Source organism: Diceros bicornis, chromosome 14, assembly GCF_020826845.1.
Source record: "Diceros bicornis minor isolate mBicDic1 chromosome 14, mDicBic1.mat.cur, whole genome shotgun sequence".
NCBI lineage: Eukaryota > Metazoa > Chordata > Mammalia > Perissodactyla > Rhinocerotidae > Diceros > Diceros bicornis.
In genome coordinates, this window is record NC_080753.1 from 61,189,523 (window position 1) to 61,202,136 (window position 12,614).

The following is a 12,614-nucleotide window of genomic DNA, read 5'->3' on the forward strand; positions in this document are numbered from 1 at the left end:
CACGCTTGCCTCTGCTGCATGGCTGATAAAGGAGCACTCAGCCCTGTCTGGTTTCAGCTAAGAAGGGCAGACACTCTGCCAAGAAAAGCTGCTGCTCCAGCTCTGAGAACCACCCCCACCCCCAGGCAGGGCTGGGAACCTCATCAACTTCCTTTGGCAAGTCAGACCCCCCCACAGGCAGTATCCCTAGGAAGCTTGGGGGTTCCAGACACACACCTAGGTAAGCTACATTGCATTTTCAGATCTGGAGAAATAACTCTGGTGTTTCAGTGGTAGTACAGTGGCAATCAACCTTAACAACATCTGGCTCTGGGCTAACACACAGAAGTCAAACTCCATCGTTACTCTCCAAGGAAGCCATTGCACATTAGGTTGGGTCTCTGTGCCCCACAAACCTCTGCTATCATGTAATGGATCATGTATCATAGGTGTCTTTCTGCCATTGCCTCTGATGTTCGTGCCTACAGAAAATGTTGCTGAAGCATTTGAGAAATCCTTGGCTGCAATAAGTTTATCTGGACAGTGACGACTATGAAAGATCTTCTGAACCAACCGGATGGGGTAGAGTCAAAAGCAAAGGCTCAGAAAGCTATGCCTTCGACCTCACAGCCATCAGTGCCCTCCTGCCCAGACCAGGGTCTGCAGGGGTGGGGAGGACACACCACAGCCCAGGGTGGAGGCCCAAGGCAGGCGTTTCATCCTCCTCCTCCACCTTCTCATGGCTCTAGATAGTGGTGGGTGGTGCTGGGGAGGGGCAGCCCCTGGCCTCAGAACTCAATGCCTTTACAACCCATTTTGAAGGTGGTGCTTCCTCTGCCAGAAAAACCAGTCTTTCAGGGCATGTTGCTCCAATACACAAATTCATGTTTAATGACTTTCTGGTAAACAGCAAATTCAGAATAACTCAGGATCTAGTCACAGAAGCAACCTCTAGTTCAGATTTTGGGGGGTGGGAGGCTCACAAACCTTTCTAAATGTGTACTAAGTTATTTTTTTTGCAAAAGAACATATGTATTTCATTGTTAAGCACTTGTCTACAATTTAACATCCATTTATATCTGCAATTATCCATTTAATATCAATTTTTGATATCCCAGAGACCTTCAAACTCAATTAGATTTATAAACTTACAATCCTCATACAATAAATGGCCAGCCCTAGTGTCTAGTGGTTAAGATTCGGCACTCTCACCACTGTGGGCCAGGTTCATTTCCCGGTGGGGGAACCACACGACCCATCTCTGGGTTGTCAGACTGCAGTGGCTACATGTTGCTGTGAGGCTGAAAGCTATGCCACCGGTATTTCAAACACCAGCAGGGTCACCCATGGTGGACAGGTTTCCGCAGAGCTTCCAGACTAAAACAGACTAGGAAGAAGGACCTAGCCACCCACTTCCAAAAAATCTGGCCATGAAAACCCTGTAAATAGCTACGAAGCTTAGCATGGTCTGATACAGCCTGGAAGGTGACAGGATGACATAAAAAGACTGGGCAGGGTTCCACTCTGCTGTCCACAGGGTCACCAGGAGTCAGAATTGACTTGACTGCACTAACAACAACAACAACAAACAATACAATAAATGGGACTCACTAATCTTGGGGTCTGCAGTTAATTGTGACATGGGTGGTGATATACAGGCTTTGGGGTTTTCCGGCTGAATGTCAAAAACAACATGCCTGAAGTCTGTGCATAAAAACACAACTGCTCCTTAACCAGACTGAAAGGAACATACAAATGGAATGCTCTGGACTATTTAAAGTGGTTCTGAGTATAAACTCACATTTCTTTTCAAATAATGTAAAAATTAGGAAAAAACCTAACTCTCTCCGAGAAATAGCAACCTCTCTCACCTACTTAGGGTACAAAAGATGCCGCTTCAACTGCACCAGAACAGCCTCCTGCTAACAGGGGTTCTTTACCCAAAGATGTCAAGGGAGGAGCTGAACCCACATATCCTCCAGAGAGCACTGCAAGGTGGCCCCTTCAAAGACTGTTAGTTTCCTGTGACCATAAACTTCTCATCTGCTGGAGTAGAGGCTTCCTCAACATAGCATGTGTGTAGCTATTGGTAGAAAAGCCATTTGCAGGATGCGCTCATGAATTTTTCACCTTGGAGATTAAATGTTTCAAGCTTAGCTCACGAAAGCCACCTGCTTTCAATCTTTATTCAATTCAGACTTTTAGACCGAATTTCCCATTTCAGGATACATTAGGATGCTGTTGACTTTCCGTGGGAAATGACTTGAGGTAACAAGTTTCAAAGGACCTGCACAAGCCAACAATATGAAGGGGATGAATGAGTACAATCAGGGAGAAATTATACTGCTCTAATGTCTTTAAATGTAAGTTACTCTAAAATAATTTTGCTTTACCAGAGATATTTGTATATATGTAGATTTCCCAGTTGAACTGGCTCTGAACTGGTGACTTAAATAAAATTCTACTATTCTATTAGATTCACTAGGCAAATCTCACCAGCACATCTTAAAAGTAAGCCCTTGATCTTTGCCATCTCAAAAATCTACATTCAGCTGAAACGTGACTCTGTTCTTTCCTAGCCAAAATTGGTCAGCTCACAGACGGCCAAGGTCAAAGAACTAAACTCCACAAAATGCAAAGTCTACCAAAAAGATTCAAAGGAGTTTAAATCCTAATGAGCCTAAGTTATAGTATTTAGCACTCCACCAACCAGCCCTTGGAGGATTAAAGGACCATTTAGGCCTGCATTCTAACAGTCTCCTTGATCAGCTAAACGGAGTCCAGAGAGGAAAATGAAAATATACCAGGTCACCTAGCGGAATGTGTCTATAATGTAGTCTGGAAGAGAAACCAGGGACAGCCTCTCCCAGCGGGCTTCCAAGCACTGGCCGGCTGATCTACAAGATGGCCAGGACCACTCTGTAGGAGGAAAGGCCAGGTCACTGGGCAGAGCCCAGGTTGTCAGTTTCCACCTGCTCCCAGCCCCTGCCCCTGTGACTTCGAAGAGCACATCCCCGATCCCTGGAAGACCAACCAGGCCCTGGCATCATGGGGCTTGGCTGGGCAAAGGCTGGACTGCAAACAGCTCACTGTTTGTGGCGGTTGCTTGTTAAGTTACACACATCGTGGTGCTCTCTTTTAACCTACAAACCTGTGTCCCACTGCATGAACCAAAAATGCACATTTGATTCAGTTCCATGATGCCACATCCCATTTCCTCCCAAAGGCTGTTTGCACTCCTGACAAAGCACACGTGACACAGATCACAATACCCCAGGTGGCTCCAAGCCACACACTCTTAAGAAACACGAAACTGAGTAAGGGAATGAAAAAACTAGCATGCTAAAATATGCAAAAACTGGCGTGCTAGAAAGCAGAAAGAGGGGAAAGTCAAGAAATAACGCACAAAGAGACCAACACTAAAACTCCAAAACTGAAACGAGCAGAAGGCTGTGCTTCGCTGTGAGCTGACATCCGTGAAGAGGCTCAAGAACCACAGCGTCACGGGGGAGCCCACACCCCTGGTCAGGGCGGAGGGAGGGGCCCAGCAGGCGAGGGCGTGGTTGGACGGAGAGCCCACTGAGCACCTGATGGGAGAAAGTTGCCCTGCCCCTGCAGCCGAGGTTCGTGGACAACTGCCCCACGGCCAGGTGCTGCAGGAAGGCTGCCTGGGCTGTGACCCTGCTGCCCGTGGACAGAGACGCCTCCGTGCCCCCAGAACTCAATGAGCTCCCAGAGTCCAGTGCCCACTCCCTGGAGCAGGATCCTGGCCTCCCTAAGGTAGGTCTCGGAACCGTCTGGTCACCTTGCTTCATAAACCTGGGGGCTATGAGCGGAAACTGTTCCATACAGACAGCTACGTTTCCAGCTACTCGTCTGAAACTCTTTAGATAGGGAGACATTTCATTCAACATTCCCTGAGCCAGTGACCTGAGGACCTCCCTGCCCTAAGGAAGAAACTGGAATCTCTCTCCGAGTCATTAAATGAACTGAGCAGAACTTTGTAATCACTAGAGCTGGGCAAGATGTTTAAGCTATTACATTCTGAAGCAGAATGACACTCACTCACCCAAGTTAAGGTAAATATTGCAAAAAAGCAACAGCTGCCTTGTGGGAATTCTGCTTTTGGGATGAGTGTGTAAGTTTTCATCCCATTCAGGAAATACACTATTAAATACTTCCTTACTCTAATCAATATTCCCCTTCCTTTGAAACTAACTTTTCAAAAACAAAACCTATTTTAACTTCCTTACATTTCTTTACAAAATGTTTGCTATCATCTACAATGAAAATCTGGCACTTTATAAAATAAAATTGACGTTTGGAAGATTGCCAGTTCTAGTACTTAGGCTATAACCAAGTGCAGAAAGACTGGACTGTTCAAAATACTTCACAAAATTCTGAACCTTAGAAAAGCCCTTCTCCAAGATTGGGAATAGCAAAGCTAGATTTTCTTTCCTAAAAGCCATGTTTGACATTCATTATCTTAAGAAATAAGTATTTTTAAAATTCATTGTTTGAATTCTAAAACATACTTTTGAAAATCAACAATGGTTTTTATAAGAATAAAAAATTTGCTGTACATACCTCTTAAAAATCCATTTCTTATCTATTTTAGTCTAGATTTAATGGGTTAGCATTTTAAAGGACACCAGACAAGAGGATCTCTATTTTGATCACTATATGGGTCAATTATATTTGATCAATATATATTATATATATATCATTATATAATCCAAAGCAATTCAAAATAACGCATTACCATATAAACCAGCGTTTCAAACTGTTATAGGCTACATACACTATCAATATTTTTCAACTAAAATGTATCCACAAATACACAAGAAAAATATAAAATGTATTTATCTGTTATTATTATGCAATGCACTTTTTAAAAAAAGTGGTATTCCAGACCCAATACCAGACATTGCATGAAAAGTCTTGATTGCTTGTGTATTCAGTAACAGAAAAGTGATGTCATTCTAATAATTTCTTATTTTTATTGTTATGAAGTTTTTTATAAGCATATGTGAATTACGTATTCATTATTTCGACATGACCATTTTTTGGTCTGCTTTGCTCCAAGTGTAAATTATAATTCATTAACTTCTGAGGGCTTTCACTAATAAATTATTTAAAAAATTTTCCATGATCAATTACCTTTGACAAACACTGCTATAGTAAAAAGAGATGTCTCCAAACCAGAGTTCAAACTAAATACTTATAGCTTAAGACATCCCATTTTGAGGTGTGGAAATATTTGGCAGTTTTTGTAGCTTGTTGTTAATTCAGATAGGTACTATATTTCAGTTGCACTGATTTATTATTATTTCTTCGATGAAAGAAGGCAGCAGGTAGATTCCCCTCCCCACTACAGTAATAATTGTACATTTGGCGTCTTAGTGTTTATTCTAACCTTTTTTCAGTGCTCTAACCTATTTACCTTTACCCAAAGGTTTATTTCAAGTGGCAAATTTTACTAAAAGTTTAACTGCTTTATTAGGTATAACTCTCAGCATATAGTGTTAAAAAAAATACTACTTCTCTAGAGCAGAGGTTGGCAAAGTTAGCGCTAGATAGTAAATATTTTAGATCTTCCCATATGGTCTCTGTTGCATCTACTCAACTCTGCTCTTATGGCAGGAAAATAGTCATAGGGAATATGTACATGAATGTACATGGCTGTGTTCCAATAAAACTTTATTTATGGACACTGAAATTTGAATTTCATACGATCTTCGTGTGTCACAAAATAGTATTCTTTCAAATTTTTCCAACTGTTTAAAAATGTAAAAACCATTCTTAGCTCTCAGATCCTACAAGAACACGCTTCAGGCTGAATTTGGCCCATGGGCTGTAGTATGCCTACCCTGGTTCCTATAGAGCAACAGTGAAACCATCCCTCCTTAAAGAGTACCACTCCAAAACAAAATGATTGTACTAGCCATGTGCTGGAAAATATGAAAACTAAGGAAAGGTAAATGACCAAGGGACAACCAAAGTGTGAAGAAATCAAGTCTTCACCCAAGATGCTCACCACCCTGCTTACGCATGGCCACCTCATCCTGGTGTCCACAGCCATCAGCAGTGAGTGAAGAAGGCGGACCAGACCCTGTGCCCACAGTCCTGCCCATGCAGGGCACCCACCTGGTTCTGAGCAGCCTTTGCTTGCTGGGCATGCTTCATCTATCAAGTCACCACAACTCGCTGTGGCTCCGGGTGGGGCAGAAAGCCGCCTTTCCATCCCCTATCTTCGGTGCTTGGAGTCCAGCCCTGAGAGTCCAGCTTCTCTGACTCCTAACCGCCCAGAGGAGTCTAGCAGCTATTATGTGCTCTGCCTACACAAAGGGGGTTGGGGGCCAGTGACCTGCTCTTGAGGCTCACAGCCAAGGCCTACCAGATTACTCTGGCATTTCAATTCACCAAGCATCTTATTTTGGCTGGGGACAGAACACTTTTGCCTAGTATGGGAAATCTGGGCTTTTCCAGATCAGAGAGGAGGGGTGGAAGAAAGGAAATCTGGAAATACGTTAACTATTCAAGTTCAAGTGCGCGCACCATTCGCTGAGGAAGATCGCCCGACTGCCAAGGCCTCCTCAACTCCCAGGAGCTGAAATATAAGGCACAGCGTAAAACGGTGTGCAAGCGGCCTTTACTTTTTTAAAGAACATTTGTACACAAAGGCACAAGTAAATAACGTCAAGTTTGGGCAAACATCTCCCAGATCGCAGTTAAGAGAAAAGGACAGCCTGGCCAAGGCCCACGGGGTTTTCTCTGAGAAACAGGCCGCTGTGCGGAGGCCCCCGCGGACGCCCACAGCGCAGTGCCCTCCTTTGGCACCATGTGGCGGGATGCTTCGTCCTTTCCCTGAGATCTGAGGGGTCTCCAGCAAGCCGCAAAGGCTAAAACACGACGTCTACAGTTAGAAACAAATCCCAAGGTCTTACAGCTGTGCTCAGGAGCCAGGAGGCTCTTTCCTGGAAAAAGCTATTGCTCGGAGTCTTGAGGATTTCTTCCCATTCCGACGCGGGGCGAGAATTCCAGAGGCTGTCTGGGAAGGCCTACACGACGAGAAAACCGGCTGGGGAGGTTCGGTGCCCAGGCTCACCATGCTTGCGTGCAGGGTCTGTCTGGGTGCAAGGTTACAGTTAAGCGGCTCCCTCCTTTTCTTCCACGCTCCCCTCACTCCAGGTGGACGGCGCTCAGCAAAGCGTCAGGGCAGGTCCCTCGGGCGCGGCCCTGTCTCACGGTCCCTGAAGCGCTCCGGGTCCCCTGGGGGCCCAGCCCCTCACTCACAGCGCGTCCGCGGGGCGCACGTAGCGCAGCGTGTAGTTGGCGCCCGCGTTGTTGTCCCAGTACTCGCCTTGGGCGCAGCGGTAGCGGACAGCGAAGTGGACGGCGACGCCCGGCGCGTCCGCGTCCTCCCCCTCCTTGGGCTGCAGGCCGGGGGGCAGGCACAGCGAGAAGTGGAAGCGCTCGGCGCCCGGCTCCTCCTCGGCATCCCCAGGCCCGGGACCCCCCGACGGCGCCCCTGGCTCCACTGGCTCGGGCTGCAGCTCGGCCGGCACGTCCAGGAAGGAGCGCCACTCGGTGAAGGTGTAGCGGACCGCCACGGTCCGCGGCCCGGGGCAGCCCAGCACCCGGCCGGAGCCTGTCACCTCCGCGCCAGGGAGCGCCGAGCAGTGCACGCGCTCCAAGCACACGCGCTGCCGCCTCAGGCGCTCGGCCGCGGCGCCCGGCTCCGGAAGCTGGAAGACAGGCCGAAGCCGGGGAGGCGGCGCGGAGAGGGGCGCGGCCGCCGCCGCCGCGGCCAGCAGGCCGGGGAGCTGCTCCAGGTCCTCGGCGCGCATGGGGAAGCTGCGAAGGCGGGAGAGCACGGCCGGCGGCACCTGCGGCTCCTCGGCCTCGCTGAAGTGCTTCACGCTGGCCAGGCTCAGCCCCAGCGCGTCCGCAAACTGCACCCGCTTCTTGCACTTGGCACAGCAGCCGCCGGGGCCGTGAGGCACGCCCCCGGCCCTCCGGCCGCCCTCCGCGCCGAGCCCCAGGGCAAGCTGCTGTCGCTGCTGCAGAAGTTTCGCCGCCTGCAAGATCGGGTCGGCGGGTAGGGAAAAGGAACGCGCGCGGCGGCGGCGGCGGCATTCCAGCAGCTCCTCCTGCTCCCGGGGGGCAGCCTCTTCCGCCGGGGACAGAGGCTCAGCGTCGGGGCTCGGGGCCTCGGATATACCGCCGCCGTCCCCGCCACTCTCCATGCAGGGAACCCCCGGGGTAGGCAGCTCCTCAGCTGGCGGGGTGTCTCCACAGGGTGCAGGTCCCTGCGCCTCCAAACTCAGCAGCTGCGCCTCCTGGGGCTCCATCACGCCGTCTGGCCCCAGGACTTGTCCGGGTCGCGAACCCGCGGCTCAAGACTCCTCTGGAGACTTAACGCCTCGGGTCGTTGCAAGAGCGCGCAGCACCCGCCCTGGGCTCCAGAGGAGAATGCGCTTCCACTGGGGAGCCTCCGGGTTTTAGCGGAGTGGGAGGAGGATGCGGGCCTGGGGACGGCTTGAGCGAGGCGGTCTCGGGATTGAACCTGCCCGCGGCGGGGGAGGGTCCAGGGGGGAGGCGCGGGCCGCCCTCCCGCTACCTGGCGCGGCCGCGGGAACACCTGGAAGCGAAGCGGCGCCGGATTAGAGCGAGTGGGTGGGGTTCCCAAATGCTCCGGCAGAAAGGGGGAGCCGGCTTTCTGGAAGTCTGGGGCTCCCTTTTCCTTCCCTCCCAGGCCCGCGGGGCTCGCGTCGGTCCCGCCTCCGGAGCTCCAGGGAGAACTCGCGCTCAGCTTTCGTGGACACGGGCTTGAACAGTCCTCCTCCTGCCCGTGAAGTTGGCCCCCAGGTCCTGACGGGTCGGCCCTCGGGGGTCGCAGAGCGGGCTCCTCCCGGCTGTCGCATCGGCCCAGGAAGTCTCTGGGCAGGCGCGCAGTTGAGGACAACTCGCCTGCAGGGCAGCTGGAGGCAGCCGGGCCGCGCGGAGGAGAGCGTGGAGCGCCTCCCTCTTTCTCTTCCTTCCTTCCCCGAACTTCAGGGCGCCCCGGGCTCCAGTCCCGCTCGGAAGCCTGACCCCGCGGCGCGGAGTGGGCTTGGGCCGAGTGTGGGGCGGGGACGATGCCAGGACGCGCGGAGGAGTGGACACGGCCGCCAGCCGAGAGCTGCCGGAGGCCATTCGCGCGGGCCCCGGGAGCACGTCCCCGCTCCTCCCCTCGTCCCGCCCGCCGCGGCTCCGAGCTCCGGGCCAGAGGAGAGGGGGCCCCGCGGAAGAGGCCCCCGCGCCGCGCGCACTGCCTCCCACCGCGGCCGGACACGGCGCCACAGCCCCTAACGCGCTCTCCTCGCCCCCCGGAGAGGGGCCCGGCGCGCGCTGGGACTGCAGGGTCGCCGCCCTGCCGACCCGAGGCCGCGAGTCCCTCCCGGGTCTTCCGTGGGAATGCGGAACCTGGGGATTGGGGGGGACTTCCAGAAGTGTGTTTTGTTGTTGTTTCGTTTTGTTTTTAAGGCTAACTTTACTTTGAGCCAAGTTAGTGATTCTCAAAACTTCAGCGCGCATCGGCGTCACCTGGAGAGGTTGTGGAAACACATTGCTGAGCTCCACCCTGGAGTTTCTGAGTCGTTAGGTCTGGGATGGGCCCTAAAGTATTCTGACAGGGGCATTCTGATGCTGAGCTCTAGGGACCGCATTTGAGGACTACTGATAAACCTATGTGCACATGTGTACAGTTACGTGTATACAAAGTTGTGGATTCTAGGAACATATCTACTGTTTCATAAAAAATAAAAAGCAAAGCCAGCCTACCAGGTCATTGAACTGAGGCATAACAACGAAAATGCCTTATGGTCTGGCAGAATTGAAAGGGGCCAGTGCTTTAGGCGTTTAGGTGTGGGGACGGGTAAAAGAGGTGGTGACTGGGAGGTAAGGGTCCTGTTTATTAACAGGACCAATATCGATTGAGCGCGCAACAATCAACAGTGTGGAGGGCTCCCCTTGCATGGTCTGCTTCTCAGAACAGCTCTGTGAAGTAGGAGTCATCTATGCTCCTCTACACATGGGACATAAAGGTGTAGAAGACTTTCCATTGCCCAGGCCTCACAGCTAGGTTGTGGCAGGATTTGAACCCAGGCAATTTAGAGGGAAGTTTTCTCCACTAGCTACTAAACTAGGGCTGGAGTGGTGCTCACGAGGAAGGGGCTCTGCCATCTGCTTGCTGGGATCCTGCGGGTCCTCTCATGCCCAGTGTGGAACGCTGTGAGTACATCTCAACTTGGGGGCTTACCGGAGGCACCATATACACCTGGCCTGTCTACCTGAAACAAATCCAAGATTGGGGAAGAAGATATTGTTTTTACATTTAAGTGAACATTGATATATTTTTTGAGTTAAATACAAAATTTGTAAACTATTTTAAAGATAAACTAGGTCTTCAAAAAGATTTTGAGGTTGTGGTGACCCTTGGGGCTACAGCCCTCATCAGGGCAGGTGCCAGCTGCAGGGGGGGGACTGGAGGGAGGTGAGGCGCCTAGAGAACGGAACCTAAGGAGGCATCACTCTCAGGGTTATGCGTGCCATGGTCCCAGCCCTGTCCCACTCTCCTCTCTTTGGTGGAAACATTAGTGGTCCCCACCTTCGTGAAGCTCTCAACATAGTGGAGGAGACTGACATTAACCACAAAGTCACACACGCAAACGCAGAGTCAGGCCACTTGGGCAGATGCTAAGAAGGTGGGATCCAACCTGGCCGGGGAGGCCTGGAAGGCCTCCATGCGGAAGGCGAGTGGTAGTTAACCGACAGGGCTGCAGGGAGGAACATTTCAGCCCATACGAAGGCCCTGTGGGGAGGGAATGTGGCAGAGTGGGACTGAAAGAAGGCCTGTGTGGCCCAAGGGCAGAGAGCAGGAGGCGATGGCAGAGCTGAGGATGGAGGGTAGGGAGGAGCCAGCCATTCAGGGCTGTGAGCAATGAGAATGAAGGATTTTGAATCCCAGATGTGACTAACAAATTCGAGTTTGGAAAGATCATTCTGGATGCAGGATGAAGGGCAGATTGTGGAGGATAGAGGAACTGTGGGTGAGCCTGTTAGGAGAGGAGGGTAGTCTTTCAAGTGAAGGGCGATCATACCTAGGTTGAGAGTAGTGGAGATGGTGGTGGGGTGGACAGATCTGAGAGGTGTTTAGGAGCAAAAACCAACATGACGAGCTTATGGATCCATATGGGGGTCAGTGGGGGGAGGAGGTGCCTTTTAGGATTTAGACATGAGCAGTTCCGTAGAGGCAGGAGCAGTCCCTGGGGCGGCGACCACCAGAAGAGGCGTAGAGGGGCCAGCCCCGTGGCTTAGAGGTTAAGTGCGCACGCTCTGCTGCTGGCGGCCGGGGTTCGGATCCTGGGCGGGCACCGATGCACCGCTTCTCCAGCCATGCTGAGGCCTCATCCCACATACAGCAACTAGAAGGACTTGCAGCTATGACATACACCTATCTACTGGGGCTTTGGGGGAAAAATAAATAAATAAATAAAATTAAAAAAAAAAAAAAAAGAAGAGGAGTAGAGGGAGGGCAAGATGGTGAATTCCATTTTGGGCAGGTTGAGCATGGCGGGTTTTTGGGTTCTTCTGACACCCTGCACCACCTGGGTGTCCAGCAATTCAAACCTGACTCTACCCACCTGGAGTTAGTATCAGATCCCACCAGTTAAAGGGCTCACTCCCACAAGACTGGCCCCAATTCAGGTGCCAGTTGCAAACGGTGTGCCCAGGCCACCACACTTTGGTCCAGCCAACTTTGGGGGTTCCCACAATCCCCCCACGGGTTTGATAATCCACCAGAATGGCTCACACAACACAGGTGAAGTTGATCAGAGTATGCTATCCCAAAATATGCCACTTTGCATAAGGATTATTTTGACCAGAAGACAATTAAGAAACAGCAGACTCAAGAGGAACTCTCTGTCCTCCCACCTTTTGCCTAAAAAGCAGGGCATAAATTTCCCTTTGTAAAGGTAATGTAAATTTCCATTTGTAAATTTGTCTCCTTCTCTTTACCAAAGATGACTATCATCGCTGGAGATGACACCAACTTGAGTCTGCATAACCTTACTAAACCTAGTAACCTACATAAACCTTACTAAATAACCCTTATCATCCATTAGTTTCTTCCATATATTTACCTCCCCACAACTACTGCTGCTAGAAGCTCAAACCCCTTTTCCTTTGTCTTGTCACTTTCCCAAAATTTATCACCCTTTGTCAAAATGATATATAAGCTCCCAGGCCTAACAGCTTTTTTGGGTTTTCACTTCTTTCTTGTGAAGCTCCCATGTGCATATGAAATAAACCTTTTCTCCTGTTAATCTGTCTTTGTCAGTTTAACTTGCAGGTCCTAGTCACTGAACCTAGAGGAACAGTTTTTCCTCCCCAACGCAAGAAAACACTTTACTTCTGTTTACCAGATTGTTATAAAGTATACAACTCAGAAACAGTCAAATGGAAGAGATGCATGGGGCAAGGTGTGAGAGGAGGAGTGCAGAGCTTCCATGCCCTCTCTGGGTGCACCAGCCTCCCAGCACATCAATGCGTTCAACAACCTGGAAGCTCTCCCAAGCTTGTTCAAGAGT

The 12,614-nt window shown here is 50.6% G+C and overlaps 1 protein-coding gene across 1 annotated transcript; it reads right to left on the bottom strand.

The window, feature by feature from the left end:
- Nucleotides 1-4,908: 4,908 nt before the first annotated feature.
- PPP1R3G (protein phosphatase 1 regulatory subunit 3G) lies at nucleotides 4,909-9,167 on the bottom strand. The gene has a single exon (XM_058555335.1). The coding sequence runs from the start codon at nucleotides 8,331-8,333 to the stop codon at nucleotides 7,272-7,274; it is 1,062 nt and encodes a 353-aa protein (XP_058411318.1). The 5' UTR covers nucleotides 8,334-9,167; the 3' UTR covers nucleotides 4,909-7,271.
- Nucleotides 9,168-12,614: the final 3,447 nt, after the last annotated feature.